This window comes from Littorina saxatilis, linkage group LG6, assembly GCF_037325665.1.
Source record: "Littorina saxatilis isolate snail1 linkage group LG6, US_GU_Lsax_2.0, whole genome shotgun sequence".
NCBI classification, from domain to species: domain Eukaryota; kingdom Metazoa; phylum Mollusca; class Gastropoda; order Littorinimorpha; family Littorinidae; genus Littorina; species Littorina saxatilis.
The window spans coordinates 14,746,011-14,769,730 of NC_090250.1; the positions used below are offsets into that span (position 1 = coordinate 14,746,011).

Sequence of the window (23,720 nt, forward strand, 5' to 3'; positions counted from 1 at the left end):
ACAATTATCAGCTGATTTGCAGTTAAAAAATCTAAACTACCTGCCGCTAGTTAAACAGTTACAGTTTAATAAGACTGTAATGATGTACAAAGTATATCATAGCGAAGTGCCCAACTATATTCAGGACCTATTTCACAGAGTCACCGAAAGGTACGGGTCTATCAATTTTCTACCACCAATACCCAGGATTGATTTCTTCAAAACTAGTCAAGCCTTCTCTGGCTCTATGGTTCTTTCTTTCTTTATTTGGTGTTTGGCTCTATGGTGTGGAACTCCATTCCGTCTGTAATAAGATCATTAACCTCACTAAAGAGTTTTAAACAAGCTCTGCATAATCATTATATGTCTACCTAGATGGCTATATCTAGTCTTAACATGTGCAAGTAGCTGTCAACAATTGGCAAAGCTTTATGAATTACAAAAATATGTTCTTTATTACATGTATTATGTGGAATTTATGTTGCGATTTTCCATCATCATCATCAACATCATCATCATCATTATCATCATCATCATCATCATCATCATCATCATCATCATCATCATCATCATCATCATCATCATCATCATCATCATCATCATCATCATCATCATCTTCATCTTCATCATCATCATTTACACCATATAATCATTGTAAGCATTAGTGTAAACGTTGGTATTGTGTGAATTTTACCGTCGATCACTTTACATGTGTAACCTCAATTAACATGTTGCATGTTTCGCTTTTCATCTGTATGTTGCTTATTTTGTCATTTTGTGCTTACTTGTCGATTGTTTGCTGGGTCGTTCGTTTATTTTGTTTATTTGTCATGTTGCTTTACTTGTTTATCATTTATTAGACATTTGTATTAGAAGTAAGGACCGGTTGTAAGAAAAAGCGTCGCCTTAAACCACTATCCTTGAAAAATAAAGTTCCATCATCATCATCATCTCTCGTCCGTTTTCTCTCTATTTTAAGCGATTTCCCATAAGCTTTCTTTTCTTTTTTTATTTGGTGTTTAACGTCGTTTTCAACCACGAAGGTTATATCGCGACGGGGAAAGGGGGGAGATGGGATAGAGCCACTTGTCAATTGTTTCTTGTTCACAAAAGCACTAATCAAAAATTTGCTCCAGGGGCTTGCAACGTAGTACAATGTATTACCTTACTGGGAGAATGCAAGTTTCCAGTACAAAGGACTTAACATTTCTTACATACTGCTTGACTAAAATCTTTACAAAAATTGACTATACAAGAAACACTTAACAAGGGTAAAAAGAGAAACAGAATCCGTTAGTCGCCTCTTACGACATGCTGGGGAGCATCGGGTAAATTCTTCCCCCTAACCCGCGGGGGGTTTCCCACAAGCGCAGACACATTACGTTTAATGGTTGCCAATAGTTGTTTTTGTGTTTATATTGTTTCGGTATTTTTACATTTAGTCAAGTTTTGACTAAATGTTTTAACATAGAGGGGGAGTCGAGACGAGGGTCGTGGTGTATGTGTATGTGTGTGTGTGTGTGTGTGTGTGTGTGTGTGTGTGTGTGTGTGTGTGTGTGTGTGTGTGTGTGTGTGTGTGTGTATGTATGTGTGTGTCCGTGTCTGTGTGTCTGTGTCTGTGTGTGTCTGTGTGTGTGTCAGTCTGTGTGTGTGTCTGTGCGTGTGTGTGTGTAGAGCGATTCAGAGTAAACTACTGGACCGATCTTTATGAAATTTGACATGAGAGTTCCTGGGAATGATATCCCCGGACATGTTTTCATTTTTTCGATAAATGTCTTTCATGACGTCATATCCGGCTTTTTGTAAAAGTTGAGGCGGCACTGTCACACCCGTACCCTCATTTTTCAATCAAATTGATTGAAATTTTGGCCAAGCAATCTTCGATGAAGGCCGGACTTTGGTATTGCATTTTAGCTTGGAGGCTTACAAATTAATTAATGACTTTGGTCATTAAAAATCTAAAAATTGTAAATAAAATTATTTTTTATAAAATGATCCAAAATTACATTCATCTTATTCTTCATAATTTTCTGATTCCAAAAACATATACATATGTTATATTCGGATTAAAAACAAGCTCTGAAAATTAAAAATATAAAAATTATGATTAAAATAACATTTCCAAAATCGATTTAAAAACAATTTCATCTTATTTCTTGTCCGTTCTTGATTCCCAAAACATATAGATATGATATGTTTGGATTAATAACACGCTCAGAAAGTTAAAACGAAGAGAGGTACAGAAAAGCGTGCTATGCATCACAGCGCAACCACTACCGCGCTAAACAGGCTCGTTAATTTCACTGCCTTTTGCACGAGCGGCGGACACCGGTCATTGTGAAAAAATGCAGTGCGTTCAGTTTTTCATTCTGTGAGTTCCACAGCTTGACTAAATGTAGTAATTTCGCCTTACGCGACTTGTTATTTTGTATGCACGTGCATGTGAATATCTATATATATGGGTCATTCTCAGAAATGGTGGTACAAAGTGTTACATACAAAGTAAAAAATAAAGTGTCAAGAAATACAAAATAATTGTTTTTACTATGAAGTCTATTGTTTGCTATACATAATAATGCAAAAATTAGACAAAAAGAGTAATTGGTTGCTGAATAAGAGACGTTTTAAAGTGTTGTATTTACATGATGAATGTTGTAACATGGAAACCAAATTCCAACTTTAAACCACCTAAGCCTTCAATCCTTTGTGCATTTTTTATCAGTTCTGGAGTATTTTTGTGTTCTACCCAACACATTCTAGTTATGAAAGGTAAGGACTTCAACTAATATTGGTAAAAAAATGACATTTGGAACTGACTAAGGTGAATGTCGTAACACATAAACAAAATGCTTGAACCACTTTCGGTTCCTGTGCGACAGACATGAATCTGCACTGTTTGGCCTTTCTTGCCGGCAAAACCCGTCTGACCCAAAATAACTACACAAAACACAATTCGTCAGAGTTTGCTGTATTTGTTGAAAGTTCCTGTTGCGTTCAGATTACCCATTTTAAGTACTTGATGAATGTCGAACATCGACGATCAGAAGATACGAGAACTTCTTGGCTACTTTGTTGCCGCTAAACTTCGCGCGTTGAGAAACTGTTGCACTATATATCTTTCCGACGCTACATTGTCGCCAACCGCGGTGTGTAAGTTTGTGACAAAGCTTTGCAGGCTCGACAATTTAGTAAAAACCATCTTCAGTCGTGACGTAGGTCAGGAAACGACGCCATGAGTTTCAGCAAATGATATGATTCTGGTGTTTTCTGTGAATATTTGGCTGTGATTCAAAGGACTATTTTCTTGTTCGAACTTCCTGCGCGCCAAAGAGCTAAAAATAGCCGTGATGTGGCAAAGTCATGGAGCACATTGCTGTCCGATGTTCGGGCGTCGAGTCTGGAAACGATGCGTTACGACATTCAAAATTTTTTGTTCGAAGCCCCTAACTTCAAATTCAGCGTGAGTTTTTGCAAAGATGTGTTGCTACGTCCAATACTGAAGTCCTGACTGTCGATTGCAGTAATTTGTTGGTGTTTGCATGTTTGCATTTAGCCATGAGACTGAACATATTGTTGATCACGAAAGTCGTGTAACGCATCGGCGATCCGGAAACGGCCGAACTTCGCAATTGAAAAGCACACAAAAACAACACCAACGTATAGAAACCATTTTTATTGACATACAACAATGCTTTAATGTCTCAGGAATAGATTCAGATGAAAAAAGTCGTGGTAGAAATAATTTTAATTTACTTTTTCATGATTTCAAATGTGTCACCCCTCTCACTCTCACTGTACCACCATTTCTGAGAATGACCCATATATACGACTTGTGTCTGTCTGTGTGTTTGTGTATCTGTGTGTTTGTGTATTTGTGTATTCGCCATGCACGCCCAAAGTTCTCGATGGATCTGCTTCAAATTTGGTGGGCTTATTCAGAGAGACCCCGGACACAACCTCATCGATGAGATATTTCAACACGTGCTCTCAGCGCGCAGCGCTGAACCGATTTTGGTTCCACCTCAGCTATTTTGGTTCCACCTCAGCTACCCGGGCCCCCATACCGACACACCATAGCCGCTACACCACATCACAACGCCAAAGTTCTCGGTGGATCTTTTTCAAATTTGGACACCGTATTCAGCTACACCCCGGACACAATATCATCGATGAGATATTTCAACACGTGCTCTCAGCGCGCAGCGCTGAACAGATTTTTGTTTTTGTGTTCATTTCACCATTATAAGTAACTCTTCCTTATCTTCTCCAGTGTTTGGCGTTTATCTCCCTTCCTTCGTGTGGCTTTCCCGTTCAGTTGTAAGTTACTACACTGCGCTGTCCACTGCGCTGAGCGTCTTCGCATATTCCCGGTGTTCTGTTACTGTTACTATTTTTAGAAGGTCAACGCAGTGTACAGAACGTAAATTGGACCCGTAAATTATCCTCACTGTAAAAGTGCAAAGGTCGAATCAATTTATAGCCACGCGAAAAATACACTGTCATCTATCTCTCTATAGATACGGCTTCTCTGTGTTTTTGTGTGTGTGTGTGTGAGTGTGTGTGTCTCTATGTAAGCAACACCTGTGCATTGTTCAGTTCTGTTTGTGATGTGGTCTGGCGGCTTTTGTGTAATTTTATGTGAAACACTCAAGTCCTTAATGGCTCAAAACCGTAGGACTTTTAATATTAATTTTAACGTAATTTTATGTAATGGCCTTCCTTTGAGAAGCCATAACTTGCTCAGTCCTGTTTGAGTGGAGTTCGCCTCCAAAGGTGATTAACACGGTTACATTCGTCGACAAGGATGGGACTCGATATGGTCAGGAATGGCATTATGGCCACTGAATCATTTTCGTGCTGTTCCCATTCCACGAATCTAAGCTTGGCGGGTCCATTGTTTGGACCCGGCGAAGCCGGCGTACGGCTCTAAGTACTTCTTTCCGGCGAAGCCGGCTACCCGGCGAAGCGGGTATTCATTCTAGTCTATTATATCTGTGACATAGAGTATGGTCGAAGCAGTGCTTAACATAGTTTCCAGTTTCTAACCTAAACTTTCTGAAGGGAAAACGGTCAGATTTAAAGAGCTCATATTGATTAAAAAAAAACCACTTTTTTAATACCGACTTTACCACCTCTCTCTCTCTCTCTCTCTTTCTCTCCCTCTCTCTCTCTCTCTCTCTCTTTCTCTCTCTTTCTCTCTCTCTCTCTCTCTCTCTCTCTCTCTCTCTCTCTCTCTCTCTCTCTCTCTCTCTCTCTCTCTCTCTCTCTCTCTGAGAGTGGTCTGCCCTTACCACCGGAGAAGGACGCACATTTTGGAACTCCGCAAAATTTAATAAGTATCTTCTCCTCAGGTACTATTGCCGACCAAAAATGTCACAAACGGGACTGCCACATCGCCTGTAACAGTTCCTGATCAACTTAGTTGACGAAGTTGGGCTATCTTCTTGGAAAATCCAGGGGGAAGGTGACAGTACAACAGTTGTGTTGAGGTTTGCTGGGCCGCCATCAGACCAAGCCAACATAGCTCACTACAGGAAGAAAAGCAGGTCACAAGTAAAGCGTGATGAAACAAGAAGAAAGTGCTTCGTGCAACGCAAAGCAGCTGAAGCGGAACAGAACACAACGTCATCGGTAGAGGCCCCTGTCAACAATAGCCGTGCTTCTTCTACCCAGCACGTGCAGGATGTGCAAACCAGTGTCACTCACGCACCTGCCCACTGTGACACTGCAAGCTCAACCACGTGCGAGAATGTCAACCCTGGGGTGTGTCGTGCTGTGACGTCACAGACAGCAGACGACGAAACCACTATAGCTGAACTGGCAGCAACGGACCGAGAGTTTGAACCAGATGATGTTTACGACTTAGCCTCACACTGCTCAAAAAACGTGCGACTTAAAGAGAAACTGTTAAACAGAAAGAGGAACCGCACTCTCACAAAAGTAGTGTGCGAAAGAAAAGGTGGAAAGAAGACGCTGATTGCAAGGGGAGACGACTACGTCCTGGCATACGACTGCGAAACAGCACAGACAACGTCATTCCGAGAAGAGGAGGAAACGCCCCCGTGTGTCCGGCCTCTGCCCCAAGTCGACCGCAACGTCTTTGGAGAAGAAATCGACCATCTCACTACTGACCTTCATGTCGTGTCTACACTGGTACAGTGCTACCTCCGTGCCATGCCAGACTGACTATTGTCGCTAAACTACAGAGCACACATATTTCATGTGTGTTTGTGACAAACCGCGATCGATATGGAACAATACCGTGTTCGAAACGGAAAAGTTATTTCCCGACTTGGATTACAAGTTGGATGCTTCGGACCGAATCACGATGCATTGTTTTTGTGTAACAGACTGAAACCAATGCAATGTGTACACTGATGTTCGTGGATCGTTCGATTACCCAACCCCCCAGCACCCCTTTGCTATAAACAATAATGAGTTTTCGCAAATAAACATTCTGATTCTGATTCTCTCTCTCTCTCTCTCTCTCTCTCTCTCTCTCTCTCTCTCTCTCTCTCTCTCTCTCTCTCTCTCTCTCTCTCTCGGTGCACCCTCTCTCTCTCTCTCTCTCTCTCTCTCTCTCTCTCTCTCTCTCTCTCTCTCTCTCTCTCTCTCTCTCTCAAAATGAAAGGTTTAACTGTGTCAATGTAATTTTGTAATTTTTGAGTTCTCCCTATATAATTCCTTAAATGCACATTGTGTTGCAATCCATACAATGAAATTCTGTATCTTATATGATTGAATTTTTATTTTTTATGTCCGTCTGTCTTATATGTGTTGTATAAAGGACAGGTTGGAAGAATAGGCTTTGCCTAAAACCTTTATCCTTTTGTAATAAAGTTCTGAGTCTGAGTCTGAGTCTGAGTCTGAGTCTCTCTCTCTCTCTCTCTCTCTCTCTCTCTCTCTCTCTCTCAACTTTCTATCTCTCTCTCTCAACTCTCTCTTTCTCTCTCTCACTCTCTCTCTCTCTCCCCTCTCTCCTCTCTCTCTCTCTCTCTCTCTCTCTCTCTCTCTCTCTCTGTATGTGTGTGAGTGTGTGTGTGTGTGTGTGTGTGTGCGTGCGTATGTGCGTATGTGTGTGTATGTGTGCGTATGTGTGTGTGTGTGTGTGTGTGTGTGTGTGTGTGAGCAAAGGTTTGTATAGGACACTATATTTGCACACACAGGGTCGCTGCTTACGTACTATTACGAGCGCTAAATATTGTATTCAAACTACATCGCAATCAACACTTTTTTAAAAGTTTAAAACACGGTGTCAGAAAATCTCTTTTGACCTTTCAATCATTCATTTTATATGCATGAACTTTTGGTATCGCAATCTTTTTCTCTCTTCGTGCTGTTATGGCTCTGTTATCCAAAACTTCAAAAACACACATTTCAAACAAAAGGTATCAGGGGATACAAATCTGATTCATTTTGCCAATGAGCATTTGAATTATGTATTCCCGGATTCCCTAGTTTTGTGTAAACTTTTAAAGTATTGTGACGATTGTCTTTACTCATGCGAAAGAATTCAATCACTTGCACAAACTCTGATTGTATTTGATTAAACAAGCAATTGAATTATACATACAACTTTCGGCAGTGTTCCCCAGTTTTCTAAATTTGAAAACTCTCTACCGTTATTGAGGATAAATTGTCTCAGCTCATGTGGAAGAATTCAATCATTGCCGCGTTGCTGTGTATGACTTGCAAAGGAAGCAGTACCCTTTACATTTGAGTTTAAATGTTAAGAAACTATTCAGTCAGACAATAAAGTAACAATGCTCGATTGTCCACATGCAAAGTGTTTCTGGTTTAGTTGCTGCGTAGCAATTTCGTATCCTATTTGAGTTTTTTTGCTATCAAACACACAGACTGAAATTTACACTCATGACTTATATAATGGCTTTTTGTACAAGGTAATTTGATAGATCAACCGATTTCTTTTTCCGCGTGTGTGAATGGAACGCTCACAATTATTCACTACATATCGACACAACAAATCATGAAATCAAGAAAAAGAAAAAGAAAAACATTTTTAAACTCTCAAACACTGTCTTGCTCGATACATCTATCAAAAGATTTCCAAGTTCAAAGTGAACTGTGTATCAATGTCATGCATTCATATTCTATATAGGAACACGTTCTGAAACTTGGTACTTACAACCTAAATAGGTCTGTGTACGTTCATAGCCTATAAACTATGCAGTAGACGAGTAAGTAAAGCGGCAGAAAGCATAGCTTTCATTTGATAACTATTTCCTATGAGGATGCGTCTCGCCAGATATAATTTCGACATGCTAAGAATCTATTTCCCAAGGGCTTATCAACCGAAACCGATTAACATATTATAATATAATTTCCACATGCACAGAATCCAATCCCCAGGGGCTTATAAACCGACACCGATAAACATATCATGATATGATATAATAATATATCATAATGTTATAGTATAGCATTCACCTTCGCGGCAATGACTGGTTTAAGACAGTCACGAACCAAATGGCTTAACCCGTTGACTTCACAGTCGTCAGTGGCCACCGGAACCACTCCATGAGAAAACTGTCATAACTGTATGGAAAGCTAACCATGGAGGGCTCGCTCTCTCGAGCGACTTTATCGTGAGCATTTGCCTGGCTTTCTCTAGCAAGGGACTTGTTCCTCCTGTTGTCTCGCAGGGAATTCCTTCCTCTCTCTCACTAGTTTGGGACCAGTCTCTCCCTATTTCTAGCAATGAATTCGCTGCTCTATCTCTTCTGTGCAGTAGGCTGGCCATGAAGGGTTCACAGTGCTATTTTCCAAGCGACGTCATCGCGAGCATGTTCACGTCCTTCTGTGTCAAAGGATTTGTTCCTCTCTTTCCCTCGCAAGGGGATTCCTTCCTCTGTTTCTGGTTTCGGATTAGTACCTCCTTATTTCTAGCAAGGAATGTGTTGCTATCTCTCTCTGTCTCTCTCTCTGTCTCTCTCTCTATCTCTCTCTCTGTCTATGTTTCTCTGTCTCTCTCTCTCTGTCTCTCTCTTTCTCTCACTCTCTCTCTCACTCTCTCTCAAATCAAGCTTAGCCTATTCTGGTAGCGTCCTGTGGAATTCTCTCCCGGAATTTGTGAGAGTCCCAATGAGTCTCAATACTTTCAAAAAACACCTTCCACTGTATTTAATGTTAAATTACGAAAAATCACAGTGATGGAAGACTTCGTTTGGTTATATTTTCATTTGTCCAAAGCATCAGTGTTCATTATATCCACACAAAAACACTCAAAGCTTTAATAACACATTTACTCAGGCATGTGTATTCAGCATTGTTTTCACTACGTTACATATACGACGCTTTATATTTGTGTATAATATGTAATGTGTAAATATTCATATGTTGTTGTTTTTCTCAACCTTTTTTTCTACGTTAAATATCCGTGTAAATATGTGATTAGATTAGTCCCCTCTCTGGGCGAGGGCTGATGGAAAAAAAGCTCGTTGCATTGCTTATGCCACAACCCTCGAAAAATAAAATTTGATTTGATTTGATTTGATTTGATTTGATCTCTCTCTCTCTCTCTCTCTCTCTCTCTCTCTCTCTCTCTCTCTCTCTCTCTCTCTCTCTCTCTCTCTCTCTCTCTCTCTCTCTCTCTCTCTCAAACGCTAAATCTACCTGTCTTGGTAGGCTCACTGTGTGCTTGTTGAATGGCACTTAGTTGTGTGTATATTATTATTAGTATTATATGTGTTCCTCCTTGTGCGTCTGCGTGTGAGTGCGCAAGTGTGATTGCGTAATTAATGTTCCATTCTGTAATTGCTTTATTGATGTTCCATTCATGTATTTTCTACTACTTTTCTCATTTATTATTACTGTATGTTTGATGTTTCTATGATTCTAGTCGGGCGCACGCGTGAATATGTGTTTGTGTGAATGTAAAGGGCACATTGTAAGATTAAGCCTATGGCCTAAAATGTCTACCCTTTATGTATGTAGACAATGAACATAGCGCCAGTTCAAACATCTATTTTTAATTTGCAGCAAAAATTAAGCAATACCACCAGCACATGCTCACAGAATACTGATGACATAAACACTCGTGTTGAGGAGCTCACAAATATTCTCCAATCGGCTGCCGATATATTACTAACCTGCCGAACTAAAAAGGCCAACACTAAGAAACGAAGATGTAACAAAAGATGGTTTGACAACGAATGTGACAAACAAAGAAAAGAAGTTAGGTCACTTCTAAATGCCCTAAATAGAGACCCCTTCAACCGCGGTGTAAGAGAAAAATATTTTGCACAGAGAAAAAAGTACAACAGCCAACTACGAAAAAAGAAACTAACCTACAAAACCTCATTGGTCACAATGTTAAATGAAGCAATGGACAAAGACCCTTCCTCTGTATGGAAACTAATTAAGCAACTCAAGGACTCAGAGTCCGCACACAACCGGAACCAGACGCAAGTGAGTGGAGCCAAATGGATTGCCCACCTTGAGAAGCTGCTCGGTCAAAACACCGAGATAGACGGTACCCGTGATTCAATCATGAAAGAAAAGATAGCTCAACAAACACATCAAACAAACCTACTAGATTTTCCAATAACAGCCACAGAGATAGAAAAGGCTGCTCGAAATATAAAGCTGAAAAAATCTCCAGGAATAGACGGTATTACAAATGAAATGATCAAAACAAGTCTCCCTGTATTGAGGCCTATCATACAACAGCTCTTCAACCAGTTAATACAATATGGAACATATCCCGAACAATGGAAGAAAGGAGTGAATGTGCCCATATTCAAAAACGGAGACCCACACAACACTAGTAACTACAGAGGCGTCACTCTTAACAACACAATGGCAAACTTTTTCTGTCAGGTCATTAACAATAGAATAACAAACTTCCTCGAGAACAACAGCCTGCTAGCTAAAGAGCAAGCCGGCTTCAGAAAATCGTCTCGAACGCAAGACCAAGTGTTCATCCTAAAAAAGCTAGTCAATGATACCCTCAGAACTACAAATGGCAGACTGTACGGCTGTTTCATTGACTTCGCTAAGGCATTCGACAGTATCTGGCACACAGGATTACTATATAAGATGCAGGAGATAGGGATAGGAGGCAAACTACTGCAAGTTGTGCAAGAAATGTATAATAATGCAACCGTATGCTCAAAGACAGAAGTCGGCCTATCGCGGGAAATCACAGTAAGAAAAGGTGTTCTCCAAGGTAATACCCTAAGCCCAACACTGTTTAATATTTTTATTAATGACATAGTTGATAGCTTAAAAGACTGTGACTCCCCAACTGTGGATGAGGCTGGACTCGTTCCGGTGCCATGCCTAATGTATGCTGACGACATTGTTATTCTCTCAACTACAAAGAAAGGATTACAGGACAAACTCAACAGCCTCCATGAATACTGCAATAAATGGGGATTACAAATTAATCGCGAAAAAACAAAGGTGATAGTTTTCTCCAAGCACGAACCCATACTCCCCCTCTTCTTCAAAATTGGCGATGCCATAATCAATACTACAGACAACTACAAATATCTCGGCATCATATTCAATAAACGCGGAGACATGAAAATGGCACAGAACCATCTCTCCCGACAAGGGAGCAAAGCTCTGCACTCGCTCAAACGAGCAGTACGAACAAAGAACATAAGTGTCCCAGTAATGGCGAAACTCTTTGATACATTAGTTGCACCTATTCTGACCTTTGGCTCTGAAATTTGGCTCCCTTACTGCAAAGATATAAACTTAAAGGACACGCAGAACCTTGAGAATAATCTCCTTGAAAAATGTATAACGACTGTCCTTCCGCATGAAAACGTACACATGAAATTCTGCAAGCAACTTTTAGGAGTACACAGAAAATCAATGAATTTCCCAGTACTGGCTGAATTAGGCAGATTTCCGATCAGCACAAAAATATTGGGACAGATCATATCATTTTGGTTACACATCATGGAATCTGACCAACATGGGCTTCTTAGGCAAACTTACTCAAGCCTTCTCTCACAAGAACATAAAGAGGAAAATAAATGGCTCTTATTTGTACGCGAGTTCCTGACTTCCTCAGGCTTCAAACACGTGTGGCAAAACCAAAGCACAATACACCCGGCAAGACTGAAACACGCGCTAACAAAACATGTAGAAACTCAATTTGTCAGGCTCTGGAGGACAAAAAAAGAAGGAAACTCCTCTAAACTACAGTTTTACAAGGGAGTGTCACACGACTACTCTCTACAACCCTATCTTTTGCTAACACAAGAACACAGACAGGCTATGAGCAAACTACGTATAAGTGCCCATGACTTAGAAATCGAAAAGGGCAGATACACGGGAACACCAAGGGAGGAAAGACTATGCAGAAACTGTGGAGTGGTGGAGGATGAACTTCACTTCCTTGATTCATGTACAATGTATGCTCATCTCAGGCAACAGCTATTACCGAATACTTCCACCGGCAGTGATGAAATAAGAGTCAGTTCTCTGTTTACTGACAGCGACATCCAAAGGCAATTGGCAAAATATGTGTACGATTGTTTTCAACTACGCAGATGCAATGCGTCTTCCGACTGTCCTCAATAACCTATGCTCATCTTCAGGTCCTCTTTGTTCACCCTGTTCCACTTGGTTTTGTATTACATGTATGTTATGTTTATATTGCTATTTTTTCCTGTACTTATGTATCTTGAATGTGTCAATAGGCTATGTGCTTTAATGACAATAAATTCTGATTCTGATTCTGATTCTGATTCTGATTCTGTGAATAAAATGTTCTAAGTCTAAGTCTAAGTCTAAGTCTAAGTCTCTCTCTCTCTCTCTCTCTCTCTCTCTCTCTCTCTCTCTCTCTCTCTCTCTCTCTCTCTCTCTCTCTCTCTCTCTCTCTCTCTTTTAACGAGGGAATCGTTATTCACACTTTCTAGCAAGATCGTTCTCTATCCAGGGAATGTATTGTCTCCGTCTGTCTGTCTGTCTGTCTCTGTCTCTCTCCTTCTCTTCCCCACCCCCACCCCCCCCCCCATGCATGGTCGGTTGATCGTCATTCTTTTTCATGTCGTTGCAACGTTAACGCACATCAGTTTTGCTGTCTTTGCCCTGACGACTACATTGAAAGCGTTTTCGTTCTGTCCCTGGTGGATAAGTGATCGCTTCATCGTGTCTCTGTGTCCAGGCAAGTGTATTGTGAATGATCTTCTGCCCGTCTCTAGCGAGTTACTCCTGAACGACTTTCTCTCTCAGTCCGTGTCTGTCTGTCTGTCAGTTTCTCTCTCTCTCTCTCTCTCTCTCTCTCTCTCTCTCTCTCTCTCTCTGTCTCTCTTTCTGTGCCTCTCTCTCTCTCTTTCTGTGCCTTTCTCTCTCTCTCTCTCTCTCTCTCTCTCTCTCTCTCTCTCTCTCTCTCTCTCTGTCTGTTCGTGCCTTTCTCTGTGTCTCTCTGTATCTGGTTCTGTCTCTCTCTCCACTCTGTCTGTCTTGTCTGTCTGTCTGTCTGTCTGTCTCTCGCTCTCCGTCTGTCTGTCTCTGTTCTCTCTCTTTCTCAGTCTCCCTCCCTCTCTCTCTTTCTCTCGCGCTCAGTCTCCCTCTCCATCTCCCTCTCTGTCTCTCTGTCTGTCTATCTGTCTGTCTGTCTGTCTCTGTCTCTCTCTCTCTCTCTCTCTCTCTCTCTCTCTCTCTCTCTATCTACCTACGTACCCCGCCTCCATCCGTCATCACCCCCCACCCCCCATTGTAAAGGATCCCTTGTGAGCTTCTCTTGTACGATTCTAGCACTCTTCTCTCCCCCTCTCTTTCTCTTGTACGATTCTAGCACTCTTCTCTCCCCCTCTCTTTCTCTTGTACGATTCTAGCACTCTTCTCTCCCCCTCTCTTTCTCTTTCTCCGCGAGGCGTGAGGCAATGAGAGCAATACCGAGTGTCAGCTCTGACCGCCGGAGATTCATTCTCCTCACGCCGCGGTCTAAATCCCTCCTCGCCACTGCCGTGAAAACGGCATTATCCATATCAATAAGCGGTCCCAGACGCCTCGCTCGTCCTTTCTGCCGTTATGACAGCAGGGCGTGAGGGTGGCTAAAGTCGAGCTTCTTGCCCCTGCGTCTCTTCGACCCCTCTCCTTTATCCGGTCTCTCTTTTGTGGTGAAAAGAGGTGTGTTGTTTGTATTGTTGTTCACTTGTCCTTCTTTTGTTGTTTTCCTGTGTTTGGGTCCAAACTTATCCTCTATTTTTATCTAACGCTTTTTACATTTAGTCAAGTTATGACTAAATGTTTTAACATAGAGGGGGGAATCGAGACGAGGGTCGTGGTGTATGTGCGTGTGTGTGTCTGTGTGTGTGTGTAGAGCGATTCAGACTAAACTACTGGACCGATCTTTATGAAATTTGACATGAGAGTTCCTGGGTATGAAATCCCCGAACTTTTTTTCATTTTTTTGATAAATGTCTTTGATGACGTCATATTCGGCTTTTCGTGAAAGTTGAGGCGGCACTGTCACGCCCTCATTTTACAACCAAATTGGTTGACATTTTGGTCAAGTAATCTGCGACGAAGCCCGGACTTAGGTATTGCATTTCAGCTTGGTGGCTTAAAAATTAATTGATGACTTTGGTCATTAAAAATCTGAAAATTGTAAAAAAAAAATAAAAATTTATAAAACGATCCAAATTTACGTTCATCTTATTCTCCATCATATTCTAATTCCAAAAACATATAAATATGTTATATTTGGATTAAAAACAAGCTCTGAAAATTAAATATATAAAAATTATTATCAAAATTAAATTGTCGGTTCCTGATTCCAAAAACATATAGATATGATATGTTTGGATTAAAAACACGCTCAGAAAGTTAAAACAAAGAGAGGTACAGAAAAGCGTGCTATCCTTCTTAGCGCAACTACTACCCCGCTCTTCTTGTCAATTTCACTGCCTTTGCCATGAGCGGTGGACTGACGATGCTACGAGTATACGGTCTTGCTGAAAAATGGCATTGCGTTCAGTTTCATTCTGTGAGTTCGACAGCTACTTGACTAAATGTTGTATTTTCGCCTTACGCGACTTGTTTTTCATTGTAGTCAAATTTTTCTTTCCCTGCGATCTGGTCCAAACCTATCCTCTATTTTAATTGAATACATTTCTTCCCTTGAAGTCTTATCTTTTTTCCTGCATTCTGATCCTAACTCATCCCTTATCTAGCCAATGTTTTACTGCCATTGCAGTCCGATTTTTTTCCTGCATTTTGGTCCAAACGCATCCTCTAATTTAATCCAATGTCTTTCTTCCATTGTAGTTGAATTTTTGTTATCTGCGTTCTTGTTCAAAATCATCCTATATTCTAATCCAATGCCCTTCTTCTAGTGTAGTCCATTTTTTCCATGCGTTCTGGTCCAAAGTCATCCTATATTCTAATTCAATGCCCTTCTTCTAGTGTAGTCCATTTTTTCCATGCGTTCTGGTCCAAAGTCATCCTATATTCTAATTCAATGCCCTTCTTCTAGTGTAGTCCATTTTTTCCATGCGTTCTGGTCCAAAGTCATCCTATATTCTAATTCAATGCCCTTCTTCTAGTGTAGTCCATTTTTTCCATGCGTTCTGGTCCAAAGTCATCATATATTCCAATTCAATGCCCTTCTTCTAGTGTAGTCCATTTTTTCCATGCGTTCTGGTCCAAAGTCATCCTATATTCTAATTCAATGCCCTTCTTCTAGTGTAGTCCATTTTTTCCATGCGTTCTGGTCCAAAGTCATCCTCTATTCTAATTCAATGCATGCCCTTCTTCTAGTGTAGTCCATTTTTTCCATGCGTTCTGGTCCAAAGTCATCCTATATTCTAATGCAATGCCCTTCTTCTAGTGTAGTCCATTTTTTCCATGCGTTCTGGTCCAAAGTCATCCTATATTCTAATTCAATGCCCTTCTTCTAGTGTAGTCCATTTTTTCTCCTGCGTTCTGGTCCAAGCTCATCCTCTTTTTTATGCAATTCTTTGTGTCCATTGAAGTCATTTTCCTCTGTGTTCTTATCCATATCAATAAGCGGTCCCAGAAACCTCCCTCGTCCTTTCTGTCGTTATGACAGCAGAGCGTGAGGGTGGCTAAAGTCGAGCTTCTTGCCCCTGCGTCTCTTCGATCCCTCCTTTATCCGGTCTCTCTTTTGTGGTGAAAAGAGGTGTGTTGTTTGTATTGTTGCTCACTTGTCCTTCTTTTGTTGTGGTCGAAGATTTGTTTTCTTGTGTTTTGGTCCAAACTTATCCTATCCTCTGTTTTAATCCAATGCTTTTGTTCCACTGTACTCGAATTTTTCTTTTCCTGCCATCGGGTCCAAACCTACCCTCTATTCTAATCCAATGATCTTCTATTGTAGTCCGGTTTTTTTTCATGCGTTCTGGTCCAAAGTCATCCCCTGGTTTAATCTGATGCTTTTTTTCTCCATTGTAGTCCATTTTTCTGCTGCGTTCTGGTCCAAGATCAACTTCTATTTTTATGCAATGCTTTTCTTCCATCACAGTCATTTTCTTCTGCGTTTTTATCCATATCAATAAGCGGTCCCAGACACACCTCGCTCGGGATTTCTGCTGTTATGACAGCCGAGCGCGAGGGTTGGCTAAAGTCGAACCTCTTGACCCTCCTTTATTAACCGTTCTCCCTTTCGTGGTGAGAAGGGGTGTGTTATTTCTGTGGTTGTTCAATATCAGTCTTTCATTGTAGTTCCTATATTTGTGTAATTGCGTTCTGGTCCAAAACCGTCCTCTTATTTCTGTCCAAGGGTTTTCATCCATTGAAGTCCAATTTGTTTCTTTCGTGGTACAATGTCTTTCTTCTATTGTAGTTCGATGTTTGTTTTTCTGCCTTCAGGGTTCAAAATCATCCTATATTCTAATTCAATGCTCTTCTTCTAGTGTAGTTCAATTTTGTCCATGCGTTCTGGCCCAAAGTCATCCCTTGTTCCATGGTAGTCCAGTTTCTTTTCCTTGGTTCTGGCCCAAACGTATCCTCTGTTTTAATCTAATACCTTTATTTTCATTGTACATCATTTTTCCCTGCTGTTCTGGTCCAAACTCATCCCCTAACTGAATCCAATGCTCTTCTTCCATTGTATTGCAATGTATGTGTTCCTGCGTTCTGGTCCTAACTCATCCTCTATTTCAATCTAATACTTTTCTTCCATTCTTGTCCAATGCTTTTTACATTTAGTCAAGTTTTGACTAAATCTTTTAACATAGAGGGGGAATCGAGACGAGGGTCGTGGTGTATGTGTGTGTGTGTGTGTGTGTGTGTGTGTGTGTGTGTGTGTGTGTGTGTGTGTGTGTGTGTGTGTGTGAGTGTGTGTGTGTGTGTGTGTGCGTGTGTGTGTGTAGAGCGATTCAGAGTAAACTACTGGACCGATCTTTATGAAATTTGACATGAGAGTTCCTGGGTATGATATCCCCGGACGTCATTTTTTGGATAAATGTCTTTGATGACGTCATATCCGTCTTTTTGTAAAAGTTGAGGCGGCACTGTCACACCTTCATTTTTTTAATCAAATTGATTGAAATTTTGGCCAAGCAATCTTCGACAAAGGCCGGACTTTAGTATTGCATTTCAGATTGGAGGCTTAACAATTAATTAATTACTTTAGTCATTAAAAATCTCTCTCTTATTTTTTTATAAAACGATCCAAAACTACGTTCATCTTATTCTTTATCATTTTCTGATTCCAAAAACATATAAATATGTTATATTCGGATTAAAAACAAGCTCTGAAAATTAAAAATATAAAATTATGATTAAAATAAAATTTCCAAAATTAATTTTAAAACAATTTCATCTTAGTTCTTGTCGGTTCCTGATTCCAAAAACATATAGATATGATATGTTTGGATTAAAAACACGCTCAGAAAGTTAAAACGAAGAGAGGTACAGAAAAGCGTGCTATGCAGCACAGCGCAACCACTACCGCGCTAAACAGGCTCGTTAATTTCACTGCCTTTTGCACGAGCAGCGGACACCGGTCATTGTGAAAAAATGCACTGCGTTCAGTTTCATTCTGTGAGTTCCACAGCTTGACTAAATGTAGTAATTTCGCCTTACGCGACTTGTTTTCCATTGTAGTTGAGATCGTTTTCTACTATTTGTGGTCCTAATTATTTTTCCCATTGTGGACCACAATCGTCCATCTATTGTGGTCCAAGCTATTCCTTCCATTAAAATGCTCGTTAGTGTTATTTTTGGCGCCCAAATCGCCTTCCACTGTTGCGCAATGCTTTTTCTTCAATAGTGGACGAAGCTCTTCCCCCATTGGGACAACCAATGATTGTATCCATTGTCGGACAACGCTTTTTGTCCATTGTGGTCCAATGCTTTTCTTCCAATAATGTCAATTACTGAGTCCTCTATTGAGAACCAAGCTCTTCCAGCATTGTGGTAACCGGCACGGTTGGCCTAGTGGTAAGGCGTCCGCCCCGTGATCGGCAGGTCGTGGGTTCGAACCCCGGCCGGGTCATACCTAAGACTTTAAAATTGACAATCTAGTGGCTGCTCCGCCTGGCGTCTGGCATTATGGGGTTAGTGCTGGGACTGGTTGGTCCGGTGTCAGAATAATGTGACTGGGTGAGACATGAAGCCTGTGCTGCGACTTCTGTCTTGTGTGTGGCGCACGTTATATGTCAAAGCAGCACCGCCCTGACATGGCCCTTCGTGGTCGGCTGGGCGTAAGGCAAACAAACAAACAAACAGCATTGTGGTACTAAGCCAGTTCGCCCTAAAGTGTATGGAGGTCGCAGACGAGAAAATCAAAGACTGGTCATGTCTGGCTTGTGGGAGGAACACACTCGTGCACACTTTGCCCATCGTTCTAGACGACCATTCACTAATTGACCTGTTTTGGCAGCCATGGCCAATCGTAAATATTTCATCCATATTGCTTCCGCCTCGCGCCGTGAGGTGCGTCCTACCTTCCGGCCCAGACGGATGTGATATGGCCTTAAGATAAGGAAACCGGCCTGACTAGTTTCTGATCGTTACTGAATGAGGGTTTACATGGGCACGGCAGAATTTGGCACTACCCGGTGTGTTGGGGGTGATGGAGTGTACTCGTGAGTGTTACACTGGTAGCGCTATCGCTTTCAACTCGATTGACTGATTGGTTTTCCGGGGTGCACTGACCTTGACTGGTTATTGTGACGTGTCGGTCAGCAGTTCTCTCTCTGTACGTCTGTTTGTCTGTCTCTGTCTGCCTGTCATTGCTTTTATGTCTGTCTCACACACACATACACACACACACGCATGCACGCACACACACGCACGCACACACACGCACGCACGCACGCACGCACGCACATAAACACACACACACACATAAACACACACACACACACACACACACACACACGAGTACACACTCACACACACACACACACACACACAAACACACACAACATCCACATCCTCTTACCACCCCACCCCCACATTCATTTGTGGCCACCCTCATTGCGATACCCGACGAAGGCGACCCTCTTACAAAATAACAAAATAAAAGGCAAAAAGAAGCACGCAATAGACCACTGTGTCTTCAAAGACAAAAAAGGAATAAGAGACACAGACAGAAAAGAGGGACAGTTGCAAAAAAAGCAAAGAAAGAAATAGATTAAACAAAACAGAAATCGACAAGAAAATCCATCACTTTACCTAAAAACAAAGAAGAAGAAAAAAACACAAATAGTAAAGTTTTAACAGTAATAGTGGGGTTTTTTTTAAAGTCGGGAGAAAAAAAACAAATCCCTGCAAATGAAATGGAAAAAAGAAGAACCAACCAAACTCAGAACAAAAACATCCTTGAAGTAGAAATGTCAACAACAAAAAACACACAAAAACTCCCTCCCCTGTGTACTTTCTTCAATGAAAAATGAAAGATGGAGCAGCCTCTAAAAAGCGATACGGTCGGTTTACGTTGGACGCGGTTACACGAGTTCGTGAAATCTCGCGGGACTGCCGTTGTGACGTCATCGATCACTGAAGCGTGACTGTTATTCCAGACACGAAATCTTCAGAAAACTCTCTGCTGAACACAGTGGCTTTGTGCTCATTGCTAGGGTGGTGGTGAGGAATTGGTTAAAGACAATGAAAGGACGCACTCGGCTCATGGTGTTGTTTGATTTCTTGTTTCCACTAGTTTCAAAGTGAGAGCAAACAGGACATGTTTAGTGCTGTTTGGTCATTGTCAAAATTGCCATGGCTTTTACGCTATTATGAAAACGTTGTTTTCTGTTAACGAGCTTGCAACAGTACTTATCTAACTTTTCTGAGCTTGGTGTTCCTTTTTCGGTTATATTAACATATACCTTTCTTGTTTTGTAATTCATAATTGCTATGGCTATTACGGTATTAAAAATGTAGTTTTCTGTTCAATAATGAGGAATTTTGTTTCAGTAACCCGTGCTTGGTGCTCAGTTTGAACTTCACGTCTCCCTTTCTGAATGTCTCTGGCTGTTCCTTCAAAGAACTTGGTTAATTTCTGATTTAAGAAACAAAGGGAAGTAAGCACGCGCTATAAATGCATACAACATGACGTGCAATAGAGAAAGTGAGATCTATCTGGAACCAATTTTCTGGCACCTGAGGGACAAACAAGCATTGGAACGAACATTTTGTTTTGACATTAAAAATTCATTTCTGACCAAAAAAATCCTGAGAAATTGTATATAATCCTCGTGGAGACGTCGTGAGGCTGGTGACGCCTCATATAACACCTGCAACCTATCCACAATTCGTCAATATTCAATGTTCGGAAATAACTCTGTCGGGTTTAAATGGGTTGTGAGAGAGTGAATACTCTTGCTTTCACTGAGGCACACTTTCCCGCGTGACATTATAGGCCAGTCACTAGCGAGGGGTGTGTCTAAAACACGTGGACATGGAGCGTGCGAGAAACGTTTGTCTTAATATAAGAAATTTCACCTTTTCACAACTAATACAAACACGAGTTATTTCCGGAATTCTTCTGATGACAATATGTGTACGTCTTTCGCTGCAGACTACCTTCGTGATGCACCAGGGAAATATAAACGAAGTCGAGCCGAGCAAAAGGTCACGTGTAGAATTATAACCTACTAATGCTTCATTAGTCAGAACTATAACACCTGGTCTTGTAGTTGCTTCATTACCCTCGGGAGGGTAATTAAAAACCATGTAGGCTGCTACCGGTTTGTCCCTTAAGCACACATGAAAATAGCTACCGCATTTGCTTCCCTCCTTTCTGTGATTACTCGACAGGGAAAATACCGCCCATGTAGTCACTAAAGACAAAGTCCAGAAAGCCTTGCCCGAAGGCATGTTGTTACTGCTCGAAAGACATGCACGTGATCATTGGAAGGTCATTGCTTGTGCGCTGTTTCTTGGATGAACCTATACCTTCTCCTTCCTACTCTCTGTCTCTGTTTCTGTTTCTGTCTCTCTCACACACACACACACACACACACACACAAACATACACACACGTGCCCGCCCGCACGAGTACGCAGTTATGCATGAAGGTACGCACGCGCGCAACACACGCACTGTCCCCCTCTCTCTCTCTTTCTTTCTGTCTGTGTTTATCTTTATATGTCTCTCTCGGTCTTAGTCTCTGTCTCCTTGCTCTCTCTCTCTCTCTCTCTCTCTCTCTCTCTCTCTCTCTCTCTCTCTCTCTCTCTCTCTCTCTCTCTCTTTCTCGCCCAAGTTTAGGCGGTTACACTTTATAAGTCTAAGTCTCTCTCCATTTCTCCCCAGTAAAAGGCTCTCTTTCACTCTCTGTAAATAATGCAGAATTAGCATTGACATCTACCACTTTTGTTCTTGTTTGATTGCAGGTTTTTACATTTAGTCAAGTTTTGATTTTTCTTGTCTCCAATTTTACGTCGTAGTTTTAGCAGGGACAGTTTGCTAGACTGTAGGCGTCAGCCAAGATCTTTATCCTTGGGTAATAAAATTCGTTCGTTTGTTGTCTCTCTCACTCTCATGGGGGCGGGTGTGGCACTATGTACTAGGTAGTAAAGTCCTTTATATAATGCCAGAATTTTAGGCAAAGAAAAATCTTTAAGACAAAGCTGGTGTTTCTATGTACCTTTGTTTTTACATTTAGTCAAGTTTTCACTAAATGTTTTAACATAGAGGGGGAATCGAGACAAGGGTCGTGGTGTATGTGTGTGTGTGTGTGTGTGTGTGTGTGTGTGTGTGTGTGTGTGTGTGTGTGTGTGTGTGTGTGTGTGTGTGTGTGTGTGTGTGTGTGTGTTTGTAGAGCGATTCAGAGTAAACTACGAGACCGATCTTTATGAAATTTGACATGAGAGTTTCTGGGAATGATATCCCCAGACTTGTTTTCATTTTTTGGATAAATGTCTTTGATGACGTCATATCCGGCTTTTTGTAAAAGTTGAGGCGGCACTGTCACACCCTCGTTTTTCAATCAAATTGATTGAAATTTTGGCCAAGCAATCTTCGACAAAGGCTGGACTTTGGTATTGCATTTCAGCTTGGAGGCTTACAAATTAATTAATGACTTTGGTCATTAAAAATCTGAACATTGTAATTAAAATTTTTTTTTATAAAATGATCCAAAATTACGTTCATCTTATTCTTTATTATTTTCTGATTCCAAAAACATATACATATGTTATATTCAGATTAAAAACAAGCTCTGAAATTAAAAATATAAAAATTATGATTAAAATAAAATTTCCGAAATCGATTTAAAAACAATTTCATCGTATTCCTTGTCGGTTCCTGATTCCAAACACGTTCAGAAAGTTAAAACGAAGAGAGGTACAGAAAAGCGTGCTATGCAGCACAGCGCAACCACCCCCGCGCTAAACAGGCTCGTTAATTTCACTGCCTTTTGCACGAGCGGCGGACACCGGTCATTGTGAAAAAATGCAGTGCGTTCAGTTTCATTCTGTGAGTTCCACAGCTTGACTAAATGTAGTAATTTCGCCTTACGCGACTTGTTATAATGTATTGTTGTGCAGTTTCTCTAGCATAGACAACTGTCGTTTATTTTGTAATTGTTTGTTTAAAACTTTATTTATGTACTTATTCATCTATTTATTTTATCTATTTATCTATTTATTTATTTATTTATTTATTTATCTATTCATTTATTTATTTATTTAGTTGTTTATTCATTGATTTATCTATTTATTTTGTATCTGAGACTGTTAATTCCATATAATTAGAGTGTTCTTGTTATAACAGACCTCCTACCTTAGACTGTTAATTTCATAAGTATTGTTTTCTTGTTAAAATAGACTTCCTGATACATGAATGTTTGTGTTGCACTGCAGTCAAAACTTGAATAAAAAGGTTGAAAACAAAAAGAAACGTCCTTTATATAACGGACTCACCTGAAGTAAGAAGAAAGGAGAGAAAAACAACAAGCAGCTGGGCGAGTCCACAAATCTCTTTTAGTGTCGACATCTTTCTATCGTAGTTTCTGTGATGATCTTGGTTCTTGGTTTCGTATCTGCAACAGATAAACAAAACTTGCCTTCTTAGATACCAATAACAACACAAAAATCATTCAAAGTTATCAGAGAGAGAAGAGAAGAACTCAGAACTCAGAAAGTGTATTGTTTAGGCCAACTAACCCGTTACAACCGGTATATATATCAAACATGACAGCCTCTCTCTCTCTCTCTCTCTCTCTCTCTCTCTCTCTCTCTCTCTCTCTCTCTCTCTCAAACACACACTCACACACACACACACACACACTCACACACACACACACACAACACACACACACACACACACATACACACACACACACACAC

The 23,720-nt window shown here is 40.8% G+C and overlaps 1 protein-coding gene across 1 annotated transcript in view; it reads right to left on the bottom strand.

Moving 5' to 3' along the window:
* The window catches only part of LOC138968586 (enterin neuropeptides-like), a 48,094-nt gene extending 24,685 nt beyond the window's left edge, over window positions 1-23,409 (bottom strand). Inside the window, exon 1 of the mRNA XM_070341177.1 lies at window positions 23,295-23,409. Within this exon, the coding sequence (XP_070197278.1) occupies window positions 23,295-23,367 (73 nt within the window). The 5' untranslated portion in view covers window positions 23,368-23,409. The remainder of the gene's footprint in view (window positions 1-23,294) is intronic.
* Window positions 23,410-23,720: the final 311 nt, after the last annotated feature.